At 39.3% G+C, this 25040-nt stretch overlaps 3 protein-coding genes across 3 annotated transcripts; 1 reads left to right on the plus strand and 2 right to left on the minus strand.

The window, feature by feature from the left end:
* Positions 1-7728: 7728 nt before the first annotated feature.
* LOC137084469 (olfactory receptor 4B13-like) lies at positions 7729-10659 on the plus strand. The gene is made up of 3 exons (XM_067450739.1): positions 7729-8617; positions 9802-10070; positions 10372-10659. The coding sequence occupies exons 1-3, from the start codon at positions 7729-7731 to the stop codon at positions 10657-10659; spliced, it is 1446 nt and encodes a 481-aa protein (XP_067306840.1).
* A 5051-nt stretch (positions 10660-15710) lies between these two features.
* LOC137085017 (olfactory receptor 52K1-like) lies at positions 15711-16700 on the minus strand. The gene has a single exon (XM_067451571.1). It carries the CDS (start codon positions 16698-16700, stop codon positions 15711-15713), a length of 990 nt encoding a protein of 329 aa, XP_067307672.1.
* A 6830-nt stretch (positions 16701-23530) lies between these two features.
* LOC137085018 (olfactory receptor 52K2-like) lies at positions 23531-24517 on the minus strand. The gene has a single exon (XM_067451572.1). It carries the CDS (start codon positions 24515-24517, stop codon positions 23531-23533), a length of 987 nt encoding a protein of 328 aa, XP_067307673.1.
* Between the last annotated feature and the right edge of the window lie 523 nt (positions 24518-25040).

A 25040-nucleotide genomic window follows, 5' to 3' on the forward strand; every position in this document is an offset into this window, starting at 1 on the left:
TAGAAAATACTCTTCAATAAATATTGTTTGTTTGAACCTCATTCTTTGACTGTTTTGTTCAAAGGAGGGAGGGTTGTATTGGGAGCACTAAGGTGTCAGGTGTAACTGCATGGCAATGGCAATTGGTTTACATAGCTTACGGGTCAGGTAGGAGGTTAATTCTTAGCAGAATTTTGCTTAGGGCCCCAGGGAATTCAGGATTGGCTCTGTAAAGGGCATTTGGAAAAGTCCCATAGAGAAGTGAGGATTTTACCAGTTCTAGGAGATCTGCTACTAAACAGTTAAACACTTTTGATGCTCAGTATGGAGTTATCCAGATTTCTCTTTTTCAGAAGAGGCTTAACTATTGCAGTTTAAAGGGCGTTTGGAAAAGTCCCATAGAGAAGTGAGGAGATTACCACTTCTAGGAGATCTTGAAGCATGAAGGCTGTCTTTATAGATGTTATAATGGACTAAAAGTTTTGTCTTCCACCACATGCATTCAGATTTTCTGCATTGTCTTTTCATTATTTGAACTGCTGTTGAGTTTCTCCATGGTGCTTTTTGTTTGCCACTCTTTTTCCTGACTTTCAGAGGAGCAATATCATCAGTTACACTCTTAACTTTTGAGTTAAAGGAGTCAAGGAGAAAATCAACAGAGTCTGCAGATATGCTTGGTGTTAGAGATAAAGCCTTCATAAACAGCACATTAGTGTTCTCATTTAAGCATCTCTTTTTGACAGAGACAGATCTAGCTTCAATGGCAGGAGAGATTGATATATCAAAGAAAATACAGAAATGATCAGACAGTGCCACATCCTTAATAACAATCGATGAAATGTTTAGACCCTTACTGATAAGTAAATCTGTGTCCTGTCCACGATTGTGTGTGGGTCAATGTACATGCTGTGTCAAATCAAAAGTGTTAAGAACAGTCATGAGCACTTTTGTAACAGTCACGAGCCATGTATTAAGCCCAAGCAACCGCGAGAATCTGTTCCTCTTGCTGGTAATGGTCCACTGATGAACAGCTGAACTTTCAGTTTTCTAAGTGTTTCAAAAAGTTAATTGAAGTCCGACTTAATGAGTTCTGACTGCTCTCTCTGAATATGGTTCTTCCCAACAGTCGATTTGCAGTCTTATGTTTCATCAGAATGTTCTCAATTTCCCTGTTTACATCAGAAATTGTTGCTTGTGGAAGGCAGCATGTAGTTGTATCTCTGCTGCTAATGTTTCTGACTCTAGAGTTACCCACTATCAGAGTCCTTGGCTCGGCTGCGCTCTGAGCTGAGGGCCGCTGTCAGCTCGACCTTGAGCGCTTGTTAGCATTAGTGATAGCTGTGGGCGGATTTAATCTGTGTTCGATCACATTCATCACGTTTGGGGATTCCTCACCCACATTCATTAATACTTTAAATCTGTTTTCAAAATGTATAGATGGTGGTAGGAAACTAGTGTTTGCAATCCTTGTGTCTGGGGTAGAGCATGCAATGGCAGCAATATATGAAGCTCATGACAATCTGATGTCTCGTGTGCCTTTGGGTCTTGCCCCCTGTTTGTGCCATCGATTAATGTGTTGATCAGTTTCTTGTTTCTCTACCTGTTTAGTAGCACAACATTTATGGGACTCACCGGCTGTGTGCAGAGGGCATTCACGATGAAGCTCCGCTGTGTGATTCTTCTGGTTTGGTGGTTCCGCAAATAACTTTGTTTGAAGAACTGCAATCCTTTGTAAAAGTCTGTGGCAGTTTGTGCAGCAAGAAGATTCCTTAGCTAGAAGCATTTTCTTATCCTTTTGAATGTAGGCAGCTGTGTTTTCCCCTCTGAAATTGAAGATGAAAATGTTATTGTGTTTTAATGTTTTTTTTTTTGTATTATTATTTTTTATCATTATTTTCATAATTCATTTGTATAATGCATTCTGTAAAGTCAGACTATGTTTGTACATGTGTCCCAAGGAGAGACATGGGTGAGCTATATTTGATTCAGGAATGTGCTAACATGTAACAGGTGGCTGTCACATGCCTGTCCTGTCTTGTGTGCACATGTGGGTTTTGTCATGTCTTGCATGTGCTCCTGTCATTGTCTGATCCCTCCCCCTTGTTATCTGATTAGTGTTGATTTCTCCCACCTGTTCCCTCTTGATTTCTTCCCCTTATAAGCTCCTTGTGTTTGTCAGTCTGTGTTGGATCCTTGTGTAATGTCTGCGTCTTCCGTCCTCCCCGTGATTCTGTTGGTTTGTTTAAGTTTGTATTTATATTATTCTATTATGTGTTTTTCCCCCTTGTGGGTTGTTGTTTTGAGTTTATGTTTTATTTTATAATAAATGATCATTTTCTGCACTTGAGTCCTCGCACCCTTTTCCATTGTATGTGACGTGACAGAAGGATCCAACCACTTGAGGACTCAGCAGGACTTGTATTTTTTTTGTTGTTTTCGTTTTTGTTTTTCTCCCTGTATCCTCCTATGGAGTGGGAGAAGAACCTGCGGGTGATGCGTTACCTGAACTCCCGGTACATCCGTCAACAGGGGACGGATGTGCAACAGTTCGCAGGCAGGTTCCTCATGGAGGTGGACCATTTTAGACTCAATGAGGCAGAGTGGAAGGAGACTTTTAATCTCTGCCTTGACATGCCCCTCTGTCCGGAGGTAATGGATAGTATGGGAAGTCTGGGATTCTGGGAATTCATTGACCGCCTGGGCCCCAGTCCTTCCATGGTCCCAGTTCCGGTGGATCGTATTCCGGTGGTCCCTGTGCCAGTGGATTGTGTTCCAGTGGTCCTGAAACGGAGGAGGAGAAGGAAGTCTCCCTCCGTGCCTGTTCTTGTGGTCCCTGTGCCGGTGGTCCCTGTGCCGGTGGTTCCTGTGCCGGCGGCTCATATGCCGGTGGTCCCAGTACCGGCGGATCGTGTTCCGGTGGTCCCGATTCCGGCGGATCGTATTCCGGTGGTCCCAGTACCGGCGGATCGTGTTCCAGTGGTCCTGAAACGGAGGAGGAGAAGGAAGTCTCCCTCCGTGCCTTTTCCGGTGGTCCCTGTGCCGGTGGTCCCTGTGCCGGTGGTCCCGATTCCGGCGGATCGTAAGCCGGTGGTCCCAGTACCGGCGGATCGTGTTCCAGTGGTCCTGAAACGGAGGAGGAGAAGGAAGTCTCCCTCCGTGCCTTTTCCGGTGGTCCCAGTTCCAGTGGTCCCTGTGCCGGTGGTCCCTGTGCCGGTGGTCCCAGTGCCGGCGGATCGTATGCCGGTGGTCCCAGTGCCGGCGGATCGTGTTCCAGTGGTCCCAATGCTGGCGGATCGTATTCCGGTGGTCCCAGTGCCGGCGGATCGTGTTCCAGTGGTCCCAATGCTGGCGGATCGTATTCCGGTGGTCCCAGTGCCGGCGGATCGTGTTCCAGTGGTCCCAATGCTGGCGGATCGTGTTCTGGGTGTCCCTGTGCCAGTGGATCGTGTTCCGGTGGTCCCTGTGCCGGTGGATCGTGTTCCGGTGGTCCCTGTGGTTCGTGTTCCGGTGGTCCCAGTTCCGGTTGTCCCTATGCCGGTGAACTCTGTTCCGGTGGACGCCGCTGGGCAGGAGATGCCTCCCAGGCGTCCAGCTCTCACCGCGCCTCCCAGGCGTCCTGCTCGGCCCGCGCCCCTGAGGCGTCCTGCTCTCTCCGCGCCGCTGGGGCGTCCTGCTCTCCGTGCGCCACTGGGGCATCCTGCTCTCCGTGCGCCGCTGGGGCGTCCTGCTCTCCGTGCGCCGCTGAGGCATCCTGCTCTGACTGCGCCGCCCCGGCACCCTGCCCTGTCCGCGCAAAACTGGCACCCTGCTCTGACCGTGCCTCCCTGGGTGTCTGAACTTTGTGGGCCACCATGCTCTCCTGAAGTTTTTGTTTTCCTCATGTTTCCCTTGTTGTCCCCTTCCTTGTTTGTTTCCCCTGTCCCTCCCGTCCCGCCCTGGTCTGTCCCTCCCGTCCCGCCCTGCCCTGGTCTGTCCCTCCCCTCCCGTCCCGCCCTGCCCTGGTCTGTCCCTCCCGTCCCGCCCTGGTCTGTCCCTCCCGTCCCGCCCTGGTCTGTCCCTCCCGTGCCCCCCTGGTCTGTCCCTCCCGTGCCCCCCTGGTCTGTCCCTCCCGTGCCCCCCTGGTCTGTCCCTCCCGCCCCGCCCTGGTCTGTCCCTCCCGCCCCGCCCTGGTCTGTCCCTCCCGTGCCCCCCTGGTCTGTCCCTCCCGTGCCCCCCTGGTCTGTCCCTCCCGTGCCCCCCTGGTCTGTCCCTCCCGTGCCCCCCTGGTCTGTCCCTCCCGTGCCCCCCTGGTCTGTCCCTCCCGTGCCCCCCTGGTCTGTCCCTCCCGTGCCCCCCTGGTCTGTCCCTCCCGCCCCGCCCTGGTCTGTCCCTCCCGTCCCGCCCTGGTCTGTCCCTCCTGTCCCGCCCTGGTCTGTCCCGCCCATCCCTAGTGGAGCGTCTGGTAGCCGCTCCTTAAGGAGGGGGTAATGTCACATGCCTGTCCTGTCTTGTGTGCACATGTGGGTTTTGTCATGTCTTGCATGTGCTCCTGTCATTGTCTGATCCCTCCCCCTTGTTATCTGATTAGTGTTGATTTCTCCCACCTGTTCCCTCTTGATTTCTTCCCCTTATAAGCTCCTTGTGTTTGTCAGTCTGTGTTGGATCCTTGTGTAATGTCTGCGTCTTCCGTCCTCCCCGTGATTCTGTTGGTTTGTTTAAGTTTGTATTTATATTATTCTATTATGTGTTTTTCCCCCTTGTGGGTTGTTGTTTTGAGTTTATGTTTTATTTTATAATAAATGATCATTTTCTGCACTTGAGTCCTCGCACCCTTTTCCATTGTATGTGACGTGACAGAGGCATACAGTGGGTATAGTTCTGCTGATGTATAGTGATGTGATGTATCGTTGACTATTCTTTATAAGGAAAGTGGATAGTGCAACGTGAAAGCATGAAGTATACGTCCTATTTTAAACATAGGACGCACGTTCTCTAACTTCTAAGGAAATCTCTTCCTACTGAGTTCCTCTATATAACATCCAAATTGAGTACTGCCCAGAAGACAACGGGACAACAACAAAGAAGGAGACGATGACAATGATGTAGAGAAAGAGGAACAGAGGAGGGATGGAGAAGAGTAGAGAGAACAGATGAATGGAGAAATATACAGCTGGCACGAAGACAACAAGTTTCTCTTCTATGCCTGATACATATGACAATTAAAAGGTTTTTGACAAGGCAACTTTAAAAATCATAGCGGGGAAAAAGCTGTAATTATAGATCAACAGGAATGTAAGCTGATGGCAGTGTGAGGCTGGTCGAATGAAATATTCCACTTTTTGTAGTAATCCAGTCAGCAGAGTTTCTAGTTTTATCATTGAAGTCAAGCTTTGTTGTTTGAGCACTGTGTTGATTTGCTGAAGTTAAAATTATGAGATAAAATATAGAAGCGATAGAGCAAAGCGCGGAGCAGTAAGCAAGAGCGTCCGAACAGTAGCAAACCAGGAAGTGGACAGCGTGTAAAAAAGTACAATGACTTTTTTATTTATCAGTCATCATTGAGACGCTGCAGGGAGAACACTTATGAGAGGGTTGGTCTGAAAACTGAACTGGATGAATGGAGTGGGTGTTTGCAGCCTCATATCAGTGCCTAAGGAAAGGTGTACAAGACCGTGAACAAGAGTCGTGAGTACAATCCAGCCTGCTGTGGATGACTGTTTGACTTTGACTTGACCGTTTTTTTAAAGGGAATAAATAATTTATTTCCTCTTATTACTTTACCACTTTAACTATGTTTGTTGCTGATTATTTATCGTTTGTAATTTGGATTGTTTTTTTTTTTGCCTTTTGGACTGAACCAGTTTTGTTTATTAGTTTTTATTTAGCCCATTTTGTGGCTGATAGGAACTGGTATTTTTCTTTTTTTCTTTTCTTTTTTTTGGGGGGGCTCTCTACTTATATCAATGTTGGGATCTTTGATAATTGCACATGGTTATATATATATATCAAGCGGCAACCTCCGGCGATCTCTCTTGAAGCCAATACGGAAGTAATGTAAACTGCAATTCCTCCACTGGCCACTAGGGAGATGCTCCAGAAGGGAGCAGAATCTCATTGGGCCTCATGTTAAAATTCTCAACTTTAAAGCAGAAAAAAAAACTTGTTTACAGCCTGGTAAAAATTGTGATTTTGGCTTATAAGGCTAATTTTGATCTTCATGACAACTGTGAGGGGGGTGAATTTTTTTATAACTTATTCGTTTACGTTATAAAAAGCCTTAAAGTTCTGCATAATTTAGGTCGTGGTTACAAGTGGATAGCCATTTATCTGCCATCTATAGTCATTGCGTCACCTCAGCTCCGCGCACATCCCGCCCTTTTGCCCATTTTCTGTTATCTGAGAGTGACACGCGATGACTCGATCACAAGATGGCAACGCCCAACTTGACCCTACTTTAAGCTTCAGAACGGCTTATCGGAATCCTATGGGTGATGTCACGGACACTACGTCCATATTTTTTTACAGTTTATGATTAGTTTTTCCAAAGAGTGTTTATTACGGGTTTTATTACATGAATCGCTAATGTCAATTCCATATCTCATTTATAAAGGTTTTGTGTAAGACCATTGATAAAACAGACTATACAGGACCTTCGGACGTTTTTTTTCTTTTCTTTAAATTTAAATTAATGACAGAAACCCTGTCTGGCACCCCAGCAAATAAAAAAACCCAAAACAAAGAAGAGAGAAAACGTTACAGAGTCACTGGATCCACAAATGCACATCTTACTCTTTGCACACACATATTCTGACCAACATTAATACAAAATCGAATTTTTGTATTCTCAGTTTTGTCTCTATTTGTACAAATTCTGCACATTCATGTATATCTGGATTTTGAACACACAAGTGGTAAAGTATTAATTTAAATGTAGAAATGCACATTTGATATTTGTGCATACATTAATAATCAGCACCTGGCGTATTCAATGGTATGTTGTGGGATGTGAAATGCTGGAAAACATGAAATAAAAGTCTCAAAATCCAAATGAATCAAATGAGATTAACTCTTAATTGCCAATTAATGCATGCGTGCCACATGATCCACAAATGCATATCTTCTTTGTTGCATGCGCAAATTATTATACACTAATGGATAATAAAACATTTGTATTCAAAAAAATATCTCTATTTATACAAACTGCAGCACATTCATGCATTCTGTGTTTTGCTCATACAAGTTGAAAGGGATTTGTTTGTGGATAGTAAAAAGATCATGGATAATTGTGTATTAATCATTTCAAGTCTAAAATCATCCCATCCCAAAGTCTAATGAATCACGTGAACATCCACGTCAATATTCTCTTGTGTGTTTGTCTAGTATTATAAATGCTTCACCAGCACAACATAAATCAAATCTGTTTCTTTTATGTCCATTTCCAAAAAAAGATATTTTATTTTTTTGCTAGGTGATCATTTTGATGACAGGTTTTGACTAGCTACAGGTTTTTGTTCTGGCCATAATCTAAATGTAGGTTTACTTGACATGGTTTTAAAATGTTAAAATAACATTTTGAAAATCTGCTATTTTCACATCTTCTCATTATCAGTGATTATCATCCATTGTCTGTGCAGCTCATACACATGCTATTTCATTAATTATTGTAATTTATCTTTATTTACAGGTGCTAATTTGTAAATCAAATGTCATCAATATCTACAGTATATTCTGATTATCTGACCGAACTGTTAAAAATTTAATCTGTCATCCATGGGTAATTTATCTCATTTCACAACCATTATATTGGCTGGTTACATTGATATTGGAAATATTAAGTATTTATGTTTCATTGTTTTAATCTTGTTGTTTGTTGCAATCATAATAGCAAATCAATTAATTATTGGAATAATATGCAAGGATAAGTCCTTGCATGAACCTATGTATGTTTTTTTATGCAGTTTGTCTGTAAATGAACTGTATGGCAGCATTGCTTTATTCCCATCCATTTTAAGTAATATGCTATGGACAAAGATCCCAGAAGTTTCTCTCAAACTTTGTCATGCTCAAATATTTGTTTTGTACACTTATGGATCAGTAGAATTCTGTAATTTAGCAATCATGTCTTATGACAGGTATGTAGCCATCTGTTACCCGCTCCAATATCAAAGAATCATGTCTCCTGCCAGGACGGTTACATTGATTGCTCTGGGGTGGTCAATATCAATTATTAAATTCTCTATTACTTTATCAGTGAATGTACAGCTAAAGTTGTGTGGAAATGTACTGGACAAAGTATGGTGTGACAACTACATGCTTGTGAAACTGGCATGCTTGGACACCACAGCAAACAACATATCTGGCATCATTGGTACCACCGTGACCATTGTTGCTCCTCTGGCATTAATTTTGTTCTCATATACGAAAATTTTAATTGTCTGCCTTTTCACTAGAGAAAAGACTAAAAAGGCTTTAAGCACATGTACTCCCCACCTTGTCTCACTACTGAATTTTTCCGTTGGCTGTTCATTTGAAATAATCCAAAGCAGATTTGATAAGGTTCCTATGCCTCCCGTACTGCGTGTGATTCTTTCCATTTATTTTCTGATGTGTGCACCACTCATCAATCCTATTATGTATGGTATGAAACTTTCTAAAATAAAAAAGGCACTTAAAAAATACATTTACCCCTGGGACCACATAAAACCTGTATCACAATAGTGTGTAAGACTATTGTTCATTGTCACTTATAAGGAATAAAAATACACAAGTCATGTGCTTTCTTTTTTGAAAAACATTTGCATGTCTACAATGTTTTTTTGTTGTTGGTATTTTTGTATAACATTATCTTATAAGAAAAGATCATTAAGAAACTATGATAATGATTGACAATTACATAATATGTAATAGAATAGAATGTCATTATGTTAAATATGTCAACTGAGATATTTAACAAAGGTTTTTGTTAACAAAGGTTTTCATTAGTATAATAGTGCTTTTGTAATGCTTCTTATCTTGCTTCTCTGAATTTAATAAAAAAATAAAATAACATTTATTTTGGACGTATTTTATCAATCTAACAAAGAAACGAGTGCAGATCGGCAACCTAACATTAGTTCACTGCAGGCAAGTTGCAGAACCCAAGGGCAGTTTATTGACATAAAACCTTACATAAATCCAAACTTGACTTGAACTAAATTTGAAACATGAAATCAACATGAACATAATCCTGGACTTCACACAAAACTCACCACACATCACTTTAAACAAACAATACTAGACAAAGACGCATGGCAAACATGAGGACTGTTACGTCAGGAGTCTCTCTCTTCAGGATCAAAGCTGAGTCGATTCTGATGTTTATAGTGGAAAGCTTTTAGCCGCATGTAAATTAGGGCCTTGATGCCGATGAGTCTGAGGGAGATTGCACCTTCGACAGTTTTGTGGCTTGGCTGAAGTACAACAGCCAAACCCCTATGAGACTTCAAAGGGGGACACAATCTCTCCCCCTATCAACACATGTCCTCCTCCCCTTTCCACTCAGACAGAAAGCGGCTTGGAAAGTGGGGACTCAAACCAATACACACAGACAACAGTCAATTCCTTTATTTTGACCATAAATAAACTATTACAGAAATGTATATGATACATATCCCTGTGTGTTTGCATGCTCCCTATGTCACGCCAACATGGGGTTTCCCAAAGGGGAAAACCTTTTCGTGGGATCAAGGTAACACAGCGGGGTCTCCACACCTTGGTCATGTGGAAGGATCCCTGGTTCTTCTCTACTGCAAGTATCTCTGACCCCGGATGTCTCCCCTTACGGGTTAGGGGGTGATCATGAGTGGTTAATCTGCCCAGGGCTTGTGACAGGATTGTCGTTCATGACACATAAATTGCCTAGAAATGCTGATCCTGGGAAAACTGCTCCCCGTCAAGGCATTTTACATTCCAGGGCACCTGAATGTGGAAGCAGACATCCTGTCGAGGCAGGGGCCGAGCCCCAGGGAGTGAAGACTCCACACCGAGGTGGTGAAGCTCCTTTGGAAGAAAACACACATTGCAATCTGTGGTTCTCCTTAACGCCTCCAGCTCCTCTGGGACTGGACGCTATGGTACAGGAGTGGCCAAGGCTGCCCCTGTACTCATTTTCCCCGATCGCTCTGCTTCCGGCAGTTCTAGAGCGAGTGCGTCGGTTTGGTTCCCGGACATTTTGTCTCTCCTCCACGGCTCTCCCTAGAGGGACCTTCTCTCTCAGGCAAGCAATGCCTTCCTGCACCTTTGCCCAGAGCTGTGAAAACTGTGGGCTTGGCCTCTGAGGGGGCCCAGCTCATAAGTTCTGGTCTCTCAACCAAGGTTGTTGAGACCATTCAACACTCTAGAGCTTTAAACTGTACGCTCTGAAATGGGATCCAGTTAACTGCAAGTGAGGTGCTGGAATTCCTGCAGAAAAGGTTCTCTGCTGGGTTAGCTCCCTCCACATTAAAGGTTTATGTGGCGGCCATAGCAGCTTACCACACTCAGTTTTCTCCTTTGGCTTTGGCCCACTCCACCAGAAATATGGCTGCCTCTCAGTCTCTTTTGGCAGGGGCCTCCCTGCAAAATGTTTGTAATGCGGCAAGATGGTCCTTGCCTCACACTTTTGTCAGGTTCTTCGTGAGTATTCTCATTCCCAAAGTGGTGATGCGGCACGAGTTCCCTTGAATAGAAACGTCTCGATCACAACTGTAACCTTAGTTCCCTGAACAGGGAACAAGACTCTGTATCACCCTGCTATACTCCTCGCATGCCCGCGAGGAGTATGATTTGATTTTATGACTATATGTTCTGTTGATTTTAAGGAACCTGTTTGATTGGGTTTACCCATACTTGTTAATTAAGGCGACACACGGCAGGTGAAAACATCTTTTTTTTCATGCAGTGGTCAATTTTGAGATTTTGGACCAGTTTGCTCCCTTAACATATAAGCTTTCATATCAAAATAAAAAAAATATGTCGACATTAAACATTAATGTGGTTAATTAACTATATTTTGTCAACTTGAGCCTTTAGAGTTCTACCCGAAATCATCAAAAGTTATTCTAACACGAGCTCCTGTGCCATCTCCATTCACAGAAACATGTCATGCCTGGTATCATTGTAAAGCTCTCACTGCTGTGTATGAGTAGCCTAGAAATCTAGACGCACCCTAGTGGCAGCAAATTTAATTTGCCCGTAAGTGTGGTCTAGCAACTCTCAATTCCTATCTGAGCTGTATTCCTCAGAATCTGGACGGCCCAATCACATCGTGTATAGAGTCGGCGGGCGGGGCCATAATGATGACGGCCGAGTTGCGTTTGCGTGCTTCTAGTAACACAGAAACTGGCGAACGGCGGCGGTCTTTGGAATCAGCTCTGCCCAAGACTTGGAGTTAAGCTTTCCTCTGAGAAAAGAACAAAGAGCGGCACTGAAGTCATTCTTAAAAAGGGAAGATGTGTTCGGAGTTTAGCCGACCGGATACGGTGAATGTTTAATCAGTCAGCGAGCTCCCCTTCACCGTCATTGCTCCGGTTGGTGTAGCACTATCCTATCGCGTGCAGAGGGAGTTTGAAAGACAACCGTTTATCCCGCCCCTCGGATTGAGCTGTCTATGGTGAGTTTCCAGACCAAACATCTTGATGTGGGTCTGGCTTGTCAGGCTAGTGTATGAGACTATCTAATCCAAATATGGGCATTTCCTTTGTAGAACTAACCAACCGCAAAAGTTTGCAGCCGAAAATCACATCTAATTGGCCGATGTGAATTTCACACTATGTCATACATGCCGCCGCTTCCTTGTGTATTCTCCGCCTGAGAGAAAATGCAGTCAATGCTGAAAAAAAGCTTATAAACATAAGCACAGAAAGGACAAAGAGGATAAAAAGAAAGTAAACAACTACAGATTAGATGATGAAACCCTGTCAGAATTAGATTCAAATAGTTATAACAGGGACAGTTTTTTTGCTGTTTTTGTGAATGTTATGTGTGTTTGTTAAGGTAGTTCTCTTCAGCATAAGTTTTTTTCTGTTGATAATTTATTCATTCACATGTGTTTTAAATGTTATACACTGCTGATATAAATGAAGTGAATATATATTTTGTTTTTAGGGTGGGGGAAATGTATGCAATTATACAATACAAAACTTTAAAGGCGGTTTTCTCAAAATGAGTTTTCTCTCACACTCGGAGTTAGATATTTCCGCTTTAGTAACATCTACAAACTTTTCCAGTCTTATACTTAACTATATTCTGAAGGCTTTTACTGAGGGATATGTTGATATATAATTCCTATCTTGAGTTATAGGTTTTTTTACGCCAAAAAATATGGCGAAAATTGATTTTTCAAGGCTATTGTCAGTATTCTATAATTAACTAAAGCACAAAATAAGATATCCAGAATCCCCTCTGTAAAAGCCCTCTCATCAAATATGTCAACAAATACAATCAAGAATTTTGAACCTGGTCCTTTCCAATTTCCAGATTTTGCTTTTGGAAATATATGCAAATTAGTGTATATGTGACCTGAAACCATGGACACAAGTCGGTAGCTCTACTATTGAGAAAAATGAGAAAGAAGCGTTTTTTTTCTTTTTTTTTAATTATGTGATTTTCGCATTTTTGCAGAATCTGTTAGTTGAAATCACAAAGAAGCCTCTCCGTGTTTGAGGTGGCATTAATTGTATATTTAAAAGCGTATATTTTGAGGTTGAAATCGCCTTGTTTTGTCTGTGTATATTTTCATACTGGCCTTTGTTATTGCCCCGTCCTCCAAGGTACGCGTGGCTAATTATTTATGCAGCGCTCTGGCCGGCTGTAGAGATGATCCAAGCGTCGATGAAAGCGGCATAATAAGACTGAGCGAAGATGAAGAAGAGGAAGAATGTATCAGACTGGCATCAGACAAGTTAGACTGTAAGAAATCAGAGGCTATATCGATAGTAACATTTGACAGGGATAAAGACAGAAATGGCTCAAATCTTTAAATGTGGCTATAGTGTAGTGGTAAGGTGCATGTCATCAAGTTTTGACGCAACTCGATCAGAGGATCGAATCTGCCTTGTGCCACACTCTCTCTACTCCCTTTTCCCATCACATATCAGATCAGAAAGGCATTTATTTTCAAAAAGAATTGACAAAATGTTAGTGGAAATAAAGCATCTAACCGATATGCGTCGAAACTTAATGACATGCGCCTTACCTCTACACTACAGCCATGGTTAGGAACTACACCTATTTCTCTGTCTTTATCCCCTTCGAACAGACGCACAGTACATCCACTAAGAAGACCCCGGCAAACAGAAAGTGTGCCCGAACGACTTATTTCATTGGAGGCAACAAGATTTGCAAGAATACTTTTTTCTGTTTCTTAAGGAGTGTTCCAGAAACACCAAAGTTTGTCGTTTTGTGTTCATTCTAAGAACACACACACGTTATCTCATGTTTAGACCTTCCCATACCAACCTATTGTTCTTAATTTTAATTGAAATCGTATGCATCGTATCACTTCCCAAAAAAAAAAACATTACTATAATGGGCTTTTAGATGGTAATGTTAGCATCTTTATTATTAGTAGTATGCGGTCCGATTTTTCCCGTTGCGTCTGTCGTTACTAGCAACCATGCATCTTTACAGGTGGTATGCCTTATCTAAATGAGATGTAAATGAGCCCTATTGTCACTCCCAGCAGGTGAGAACAGGTGAGAACTGCAAAACTTTAGAGGCTGTTTTCTCTCGCTTACACTTTTCTAAAGGCCTACATTCAGATGGCCACAACTTCTCCAAATATCAGATTTCCACGTGTTACACATCGTTGGAAAGCTTAAAGACTACAGTAACAAACTGGAAAAGTTTTATAGTGATATCTTCCCTATTCACCTGTAGTGTCTCGCCTTAATGCATTAATTACCAAACATGTACTAACATGTATTAATGCTGCTGTTATTCATCCATGAATCCTTATGACACATGTCTTAATTCAGGATAGCTCCTCATTTGTTTATGATTAGTTCATATCTTAACTAATCATGAGTTCATGTTGAAATTACTATTAATTCATGTATTAATACATGATTATTCATGTCCTGTTATTGTAAAGTGTTACCTTGTTCTTTCTTTCTTTATTATAAACTGTATGCAGGAGGACAGTCACAGCGATGTGTCCATTCTGTTTCAGCTGGACTATGCATGTGCTCATCATTAATGTTAGTTATGCCACTGTTGGCTGCTGAGGTTTAGTTGAACCATACAAGGTAATAATAATAATAATAATAATAATAGATTTTATTTATAATGCACTACAGTTATTGTAAATTATACTGAATGTACCTAAACTACTAATCAGTTGATGTAAAGATTACTGATTTAGTGGTTCATTGTGAATGTTGACACAATAAACTGTTCAACTTTATTGTATTTATTTCTGATTTGTGATAAAAGTATTTGATGCAGAGAAAATTATTACATTTATTTGGTAATGAATTACACTAAGTTATTCAAAATGTAAAATGGACAGACATTATAAAATCTAAATAATTATTAATAAATTATCTAATAAATATTACAAATTTATAAAATGTACTTGAAATTTTCACAACAGTGATGTTCCTTTTAAAATTACATTGACTTAACTACTTTTAATAAATACAACCTGCTAAGTTATATATAATTAAGTAACATTTACTTAATGACTTTGCAAATGTTACATTTATAGTTAAGTACGTTTTACTTGATACTGCCAAGTAAGTTGTACTTGGTATCACAGCAGTAAATTTACTAAGGAATATTGAGTGCAAATTGTTACAATGATTTTATCAAGTAAATCATACAAGTTGTATTTATCAGTGTAGTTTCCAGGTCTATGGCATCACCCGCCTATGATGTTCCATCTCTTTACTGGATTGATTACATATATGCTTCAAAATGAAATCTCACAGAGGTTTTCCCAAAGCGGTGACACAGTGTCTCGTTCCCTATTCAGGAAACAAAGGTTTCAGTCGTAACCAAGGCGTTTTTTATTTTATTTTATTTTTTATGAAACTTACCCACATTCAAGTGTTAATGAAAAGTTTGTTAATGAAAAAACTGTTACCCTTATAGTACACTTAAACCTATACTTTTTATATTCTAAAGTGGGCCAATTTAGTCCCAAGCACCATTAAAATGGTACAGCTACAAGTACATTGAAACTTTCTACATAAAGTTGAAAGTATGCTTGTAAATTACTTAAGATACTTCATAAAATTAACTTGATATATATTTCTTTTTAGTAAAGTATCAGCGGTTAGAGTAAAACTGTAAAGAATTGTTAAACATTCTTTTTTTCATCTGTGTAAATATAAGTGCCTTCTCTTCAATAAAAATGAAAAATAATTTCTTTTTGACATTTTTAATAAAACTACAAAAAAAGTATATTTGTACCATATATATATATATATATATATATATATATATATATATATATATATATATATATATATATATATATATATATATATATATATACATACAGAAACACACACACATGCAGTTGCTTTTATAAAATGGCTGCAACATCGAAATTAGCAGCAAATTAAGATTTAAATTTAAAGTGGTTTATTAGTGTTAGACTTAGACTATTGCTTAAGATTTATGTAATATCAGTTACACATACACAGTTTCAGGTTATAACTCTAACTCCATGAAACAATGTACACAATGTAATACAAGACATTCAAATGTGTTCATATAGGCTATGCCATTTATTTATTAGAAATAAAAAGTGCCTCATTACACCTTTGTTCAGTCTTTAAATTAAAACCAAGTGCAAGTATTTTTCTTTGTATTATTTTTTTAAGGCTATTGCTGATCTCCTTTGTTTTCATTCCATAAATAAGTGGATGTAGACGTGGAGGGATCAGAATAAAATGAATTGACATAAACACATTGACTTCTTTTGAAAGACTGAAGTTAATTCGATTGTATATCGCAGAAAAAAGAGAGGCCAATGAAAAATTTATAAAAGTAATCAAGTGTGGTGTGCATGTTTTTAGAGCCTTCTTTCGTGCATTTACTGATGCCTTTAAAGAGACAAATAATATCTGCACATATGATAAAATGACACAGATTAGAGGTAGAACAACAAAAGCAAGTACCAGACATATGCTATACAAATCTCCCCAGGTATTTTTGGCACAGGAGAGATTAACAATGGCCAAATTGTCACAAAACAACTTGTTTATTGTATACCTGCACAAAGGCAACCTCGATGTAAGATACACTTGTACAGCTAGAGAGCAGATGGGAACACAGTACACAATAAAGAGCAGAATTCTAATTTTAGATGGAGTCATGATATTGTGATATTGTAGAGGCTTGCAAATTGAAACATACCTGTCATATGCCATAAGTGTCAGTATTGCATAAGCACATATTGCATAAACATTAATAAAAAATACTTGCAAAATACAGTCAGTATACAGTATATCTTTCATATCATCGACAAGATTCTCCATTATTTTAGGAAGTACAGCAGATGATCCGATTAGTCCATTAATAGCCAGGTTGAATAAAAATATGTACATCGGTTTATGGAGAGCTGTGTCCAAGCAGATTACCAGCATCAGTGTTACATTTGCAAAAACAGTTGTAAGATAGACTCCAAGTGAGATTACGAAAACTCCATAATTAAGTGCACCAGGTGGTCCATAACTGGTAAAAATCAGAGTGATGTTCAAACTTGGAAGACTCATTTTTCCTGTTGAAGAGAAAAAAAGGCATTTCACTGTAGACCAAATACGTAGTATACAGCATTAACTGAAGGATTATATTCTGAGACTCTATCTATTTACCAACTGTTTACTGACTCTCTTGTCTTCTGAGTATCTGAGATGCTTTAGCTTTATACTGCTTTATTCTACAAGGCCCACCTCCAGTGGATGTCATCTGCTTTAAGGACATACTCCCATTTTTTTAACTAAATAATAATATTAAGGTAAAATAAAGGGTAAAGACAATCAAATATTTTGTTTATGTTACACACACATATATATATATATATTTTTTTTTTTTTTAAATTTTTATTAATAACATCTACTAATTTCATGTATAAAGGATAAATTACCAACATTTTGTTGGCCATCACAGGACATACATTACTAGACCTTTTGCATACAGATGAAAACATGAGCGTTATAATTATTAATACTATTACTATTTAATGTTATCAAATGATGCAGTTTATTTCATTTAAATAAACTTACATACTGTTACAAATGTAGTGTGTAGGTCATACTCACAAAGGCGAAGGCGAACTTGGAACAGGAAACTTTTAATAGCAACAACTCAGGAACATACAAACACACCACTTGACATGAACATCAACGGACAAACACTGAGGGGAATTATAGTATTCTATAGGAATCGGAATTATAGTAAATACTAGTTTCCGAGGTAATTCTGAGGAATTCTGAGGGCACAGGAGAACCTTGGAACACTGGAGAGACAGGGGTTACCGAAGAGAGACAGGATTTGTGGGAGACACTTCTGAATACCTATTAACTATTAACGGCACCTCGAAGATGTCACGTAGTTCCTTAAAGTCCCTGTAAACGCAATTCTATAAAAAAATTCTAAACACATTATAAATGTTAGAAATGTATTGCTAAAACACATTGCAAAGACTGTGAACTGTGAAGTACTAAATTATGGAGTTAGACTGTTTTTCACCATTGCTGTGCTCCGAATTTTCTAGGCGGGGCTAAAAAGGTGGCTTGATGATGCACTGGAGCCTCTTATCCTGGCCCCGCCCCTACTGTCAATGACGCACTGGAGCCACTGAGGCTCTATGACCAGAGCACATTCGAATCAGTTTGCCGCTCAATCGCAAGTACTATTAGTTACTATAGCCTACAGTTTGCTAGCTAGCTATGCCTTCGTGACGGAAATGCGTTACCTGGATGTAGTAACTTACAAAACAGAATAGTGTATTTATTTAAATATCATAAAAAACTATCATATCAAGAAGAGGTGGATTCATTTTATGAAGAGCCACTTTGATGGAGAGCTGAGGATCACCACCAACAACCGCCTCTGTAGTGATCCGCCGCGTGATCTTGATTACACGAAAGGGGTTTTCCCTTGGGGAATATCCCTTGGTCTTGAGCAACCACTGTAGCGGTCTCATGTGCAACAGGCCACAAGGAATCATGTTGGCTGCTGCTGCCATCAGACCTAACAGTCTTTGGAACTTTTTTACAGTGAGTGACTGGTCTAGCTTCAGCCCTTTGACTGATGAGAGAATCGACCCAATACGAGGCTCTGATAGGCAGGCCCACATGGAGACTGAATCCCAAATCATCCCCAAATATGTGATCCTCTGGAATGGCGAAAGCACGCACGCTCCTCTTGGAGTTGAGCCCCCCCCCCCCCCCCCCCCCCCCGGAAGCAAACCTCAGGAACTTCCTTTGCTGCGGAAGGATGGAGACATGGAAATACGCATCTTTCAGATCTATGGTCACAAACCAGTCCGATACACAATCTGTTTGAGTGTGAGCATCCTGAACTGGAGCTTTGCCAACAAGCAGTTCAGGATGCAAAGATCTAAAATAGGGCGCAGCCCCCCATCCTTCTTTAGTGCGATGAAGCACCGGCTGTAAAACCCAGACTCTCTGTCCAGCAGAAGAATCCTTTCTATAGCCTCTCTCGTATGAGAGTCTGTACTTTGTGAGTCATTACCAGAGCCTGCTCGGGGCCCACCACCGTGGGTAGAACCCAGTTGAAATGAGGTGGACGACATCTGAACTGTATGGCATACCCCTTTTTTATAACCTGCAAGACCCACAGAGAAATAATTGGCAGATTCTCCCACTCTGCGGCAAAATCTACTAAGGGTACCAGCCTCTTGAGGCTGGCCTCTGATGTACTCTGCACTGCGAGTGCAGCGCCCTGAAACGGCAAACCAGCAGGGAACTCACAGTCCTGACCACACAGGCATCAGGACTTTTTCGACGCAGCCTTCTTAGAGATAATGACTGTCCTCAGATCAGTCCTACCCCTAGAAGGCTGCGCCTGAGAGTGCTTCCCACTGGCCTACCCTTTCTGCGGGGGTGTGCAGGTGGCGACGCTCTGCTTTTGCTGCGCTCAATGGGAGGAGTGTTTGGTTCCAGACCATTGAGCAGCCTGGGTAGCACTTCATGTGAAGTGTATGAAGGTTTCTTCTTGAGGCTTATAGCTTGGGTTACGACCATAGGGAATGCTGTCACTGACAGGCCAGTGTGACCCGAGGGAGAGTGGTTCTAGCATTTCAGTTGACTTTGCTGGTTCTGTCAGTTGTCACTACCACTGGCATGCGCTCCCCTCAGCATGGCAATGTGGTTATATCATTCACCAAAGTGTCCTAGGACACAGTGCGATTTCCCTTTGAAGAACAGGGAACTCCAACTTCTGTACCCTGAGAACAGGGAACGAGACAATCTTTGCCATGCCTCGGGGCCAAATCCACAACATTCCTAAAAATGTGCACAAGTTCAGTTGTTTAGCAAAAGTACAGCACAGTCAATTGTTGGCAAGTGTTATGGCATTGGCTTTTTGGCATGTTCGAAACATAGATCAAGCATAGTGTCAACTTCTGGTTCAACCAACAGTAAGACAGTCCAACTGTTTATTTTCATCAGTTAGGGTTAGAGCATATTCACTGAGGGCATCTCAAATTTAGAGTCCACAAAAGCATAAGTAAGCTCTTGAGGTGTTGAGGAGGTGAGAATGCAATGATTACATGGTGAAACAAGAGACCTGGGGCTCTGTTAATCTATGATGGTAGATTAACAAACTCAGGGTTACATGATTAGTTTTGAGTTGACAAAACCAAACCAATCTATTCAGGCTTTGTTGGTCCCAGGTGACATCAGCAGTTCAGGTGACATCAGCAGTGAACAGCCAATCACACGCTGTGGATCACAGAGATCCACTTCTCGCGAGAGAAGCAGCAAGATTCATTTTGCTTTTCTGCAGAATATTACATGATTGAAATATATTAAGAATTTAAACAAATTTACACAGCAAGAAGAAAATAGCTATCTATGCAACTAATATATATATATATATATATATATATATATATATATATATATATATATATATATATATATATATATATATATATATATATATATACAGTCTTGTTCAAAATAATAGCAGTACAATGTGACTAACCAGAATAATCAAGGTTTTTAGTATATTTTTTATTGCTACGTGGCAAACAAGTTACCAGTAGGTTCAGTAGATTGTCAGAAAACAAACAAGACCCAGCATTCATGATATGCACGCTCTTAAGGCTGTGCAATTGGGCAATTAGTTGAAAGGGGTGTGTTCAAAAAAATAGCAGTGTCTACCTTTGACTGTACAAACTCAAAACTATTTGGTACAAAAAATTTTTTTTTCTGAGATTTAGCAATCCTGTGAATCACTAAACTAATATTTAGTTGTATGACCACAGTTTTTTAAAACTGCTTGACATCTGTGTGGCATTGAGTCAACCAACTTGTGGCACCTCTCAGCTGTTATTCCACTCCATGATTCTTTAACAACATTCCACAATTCATTCACATTTCTTGGTTTTGCTTCAGAAACAGCATTTTTGATATCACCCCACAAGTTCTCAATTGGATTAAGGTCTGGAGATTGGGCTGGCCACTCCATAACATTAATTTTGTTGGTTTGGAACCAAGACTTTGCCCGTTTACTAGTGTGTTTTGGGTCATTGTCTTGTTGAAACAACCATTTCAAGGGCATGTCCTCTTCAGCATAGGGCAACATGACCTCTTCAAGTATTTTAACATATGCAAACTGATCCATGATCCCTGGTATGCGATAAATAGGCCCAACACCATAGTAGGAGAAACATGCCCATATCATGATGCTTGCACCTCCATGCTTCACTGTCTTCACTGTGTACTGTGGCTTGAATTCAGAGTTTGGGGTCGTCTCACAAACTGCATGTGGCCCTTGGACCCAAAAAGAACAATTTTACTTTCATCAGTCCACAAAATGTTCCTCCATTTCTCTTTAGGCCAGTTGATGTGTTCTTTGGCAAATTGTAACCTCTTCTGCACATGCCTTTTTTTTAACAGAGGGACTTTGCGGGGGATTCTTGAAAATAGATTAGCTTCACACAGACGTCTTCTAACTGTCACAGTACTTACAGTTAACTCCAGACTGTCTTTGATCATCCTGGAGGTGATCATTTGCTGAGCCTTTGCCATTCTGGTTATTCTTCTATCCATTTTGATGGTTGTCTTCCGTTTTCTTCCACGTCTCTCTGGTTTTGCTCTCCATTTTAAGGCATTGGAGATCATTTTAGCTGAACAGCCTATCATTTTTTGCACCTCTTTATAGGTTTTCCCCTCTCTAATCAACTTTTTAATCAAAGTACGCTGTTCTTCTGAACAATGTCTTGAACGACCCATTTTCCTCAGCTTTCAAATGCATGTTCAACAAGTGTTGGCTTCATCCTTAAATAGGGGCCACCTGATTCACACCTGTTTCTTCACAAAATTGATGACCTCAGTGATTGAATGCCACACTGCTATTTTTTTGAACACACCCCTTTCAACTAATTCAACTAATTGCCCAATTGCACAGCCTTAAGAGCGTGCATATCATGAATGCTGGGTCTCATTTGTTTTCTGAGAATCTACTGAACCTACTGGTAACTTGTTTGCCACGTAGCAATAAAAGAATATACGAAAAACCTTGATTATTCTGGTTAGTCACATTGTACTGCTATTATTTTGAACAAGACTGTATATATATATATATATATATATATATATATATATATATATATATATATATATATATATATATATATATATATATGCGTCAAGTAAAATTTATGAAGATAGTTTAGTTGATATGGAGAGATAATTGAATGTTTAAGCTCAGTCAGCTTTTAAATAGATTTTTTTAAATTGTATTTGTATGACTATATAGGCTATTAATATTAATTTTAACAAAGTGCCTATTAATTATTAATTTACTAAAATTATAAATGTGTAATTGATTAAGGGTATAATAATTACATAAATTATATCTAAATCATTCAAAATTAATATTATTATGAATAAGCATTTTTAAAAGCCAGATGTTTTAGTCTTTAAAAACTATTTGCTATGTAGTGACCTTTAATTTGGAGCAGAAACAGGGGGAGTGATTTTACTGCATCCGAGGTGTGTCACTTTACTCACAGCTGATTGGCCCAATTTCAGTTTGAGATCTCTTATCCAGAACATAACCTGCCCTGGAGCAGGTTAGCCGTGGAGCGTAAGTTACTATGGCGATGAACACAGCTAAAAGCCAAACCACTTTAATGGTACCTAAAACCCAGGATTGCCACAAACTAAGCTTAAACATATCTGGCTAGCCAGCTAAACCTTCTTCATGGTATAGGCCCCTGCTGGCTGTTGATGATGGGACTGGAAATTCAACAATAATTGGGAAGTGATCTGACATAGCAGTCTCAGTTATTTCAGGGAGATAGAGAGCCCATGAGAAATAATAAGGTCCAAAGTGTGTCCAATAAGATGTGTCGGTTGATACACTAATTAAAATACATTAAAAGATGACACAAGTTCATCAAACAGACAGCCAACATCGATGTTAAAATCACCACAAATCAAAAGTTGGTCACATTTAGGGACAATTCAGCTAAAAACATTTGGATAAAATTCTCATTGCAAAATGGATGTAGAGTCTGCCATAGTGAAAAAAGAAAAAGAAAACACCTATGACAAAATGTTTTTAGATTAGGCCTACATTACTACAAACCCATTAATATATGTACTGACATATTGCTTGAGACTTACTGATATAAATATTATAATTAAACTTTATTTGGAGTTCTTCTTTATTGCACAGTGCATATTTCTTAATATTAAGCCTAGAACATGTTTTAATATTACTATTACTAAGGATAATATGATCACTGTATAATTCAAAGACAATATATTTAAAGTTTACTTGGAAGAGTTCCACTTTAGCACAATCAAATATACTTAAGTATATCTTTAATTGTACCTCAGCAATATTTATGTATAACATACATAAATAAAGTACATTAAATACAAAATTGTTCCAATTTATCAGACTTTAAGTATACCAATTTAGTATACTAAAAGTATAGTTGCAGGGTATTTATATTAAGTAGATGTAAATGCATTTGTAGTTATATGTTTAGCATAAAATAAATGTTTTTTTAAATACATTTTAGAAAATTTAAAGTATATTTAGTATATTCCTCAACTTTTTGTTTGAAATGTGTCCTTTTTTATGAAACTTACCTTTTATAAAATGGCTGCAGCATAAAAATGATTAAATGTTCAAATTCATAAATAGCAGGGAACACATTATGTTCTGAAATTTAAGGATTCAATTTAAAGTGGATTATTTGCGTTAGACCAATGTATAAAAGTTATGTAACATCAGTTACACATACACAATTTCAGGTTTCCCCTCTAACTCAATGAAACAATGTACAAAATGTAATACAAGACATTCAATGTGTTCATATAGGCTATGCCATTTATTAATTAGAAATAAAAAGTGCCTCATTACACCTTTGTTCAGTCTTTAAATTAAAACCAAGTGCATGTATTTTTCTTTGTATTATTTTTGTAAGGCTATTGCTGATCTCCTTTGTTTTCATTCCATAAATAAGTGGATGTAGAAGTGGAGGGATCAGGATAAAATGAATTGACATAAACACATTGACTTCTTTTGAAAGACTGAAATTAATTCGATTGTATATCACAGAAAAAAGAGAGGCCAATGAAAAATTTATAAAAGTAATCAAGTGTGGTGTGCATGTTTTTAGAGCCTTCTTTCGGGCATTTACTGATGCCTTCAAAGAGACAAATAATATACGCACATATGATAAAATGACACAGATTAGAGGTAGAACAACAAAAGCAAGTACCAGACATATGCCATACAAATCTCCCCAGGTATTTTTGGCACAGGAGAGATTAACAATGGCCAAATTGTCACAAAACAACTTGTTTATTGTATACCTGCACAAAGGCAACCTCGATGTAAGATACACTTGTACAGCTAGAGAGCAGATGGGAACACAGTACACAATAAAGAGCAGAATTCTAATTTTAGATGGAGTCATGATATTGTGATATTGTAGAGGCTTGCAAATTGAAACATACCTGTCATATGCCATAAGTGTCAGTATTGCATAAGCACATGTTGCATAAACATTAATAAAAAATACTTGTAAAATACAGTCAGTATACAGTATATCTTTCATATCATCGACAAGATTCTCCATTATTTTAGGAAGTACAGCAGATGATCCAATTAGTCCATTAATAGCCAGGTTGAATAAAAATATGTACATCGGTTTATGGAGAGCTGTGTCCAAGCAGATTACCAGCATCAGTGTTACATTTGCAAAAACAGTTGTAAGATAGACTGCAAGTGAGATTACGAAAACTCCATAATTAAGTGCACCAGGTGGTCCATAACTGGTAAAAATCAGAGTGATGTTCAAACTTGAAAGACTCATTTTTCCTGTTGAAGAGAAAGAAAGGCATTTCACTGTAAAACAAATACGTAGTATACAGCATTAACTGAAGGATTATATTCTGAGACTCTATCTATTTACCAACTGTTTACAGACTCTCTTGTCTTCTGAGTATCTGAGCTGCTTTAGCTTTATACTGCTTTATTCTACAAGGCACACCTCCAGTGGATGTCATCTGCTTTAAGGACATACTCCCATTTCTTTTAACTAAATAATAATATTAAGGTAAAATAAAGGGTAAAGACAATCAAATATTTTGTTTATGTTACTAACATATATATATATATATATATATATATATATATATATATATATATATATATATATATATATATATATATATATATATATTTTTTTTTTTTTTTTAATTTTTATTAATAACATCTACTCATTTCATGTATAAAGGATAAATTACCAACATTTTGTTGGCCATCACAGGACATACATTACTAGACCTTTTGCATACAGATGAAAACATGAGTGTTATAATTATTAATACTATTAC

This window comes from Pseudorasbora parva, chromosome 8, assembly GCF_024679245.1.
Source record: "Pseudorasbora parva isolate DD20220531a chromosome 8, ASM2467924v1, whole genome shotgun sequence".
In the NCBI taxonomy this organism is placed as follows: Eukaryota; Metazoa; Chordata; class Actinopteri; order Cypriniformes; family Gobionidae; genus Pseudorasbora; species Pseudorasbora parva.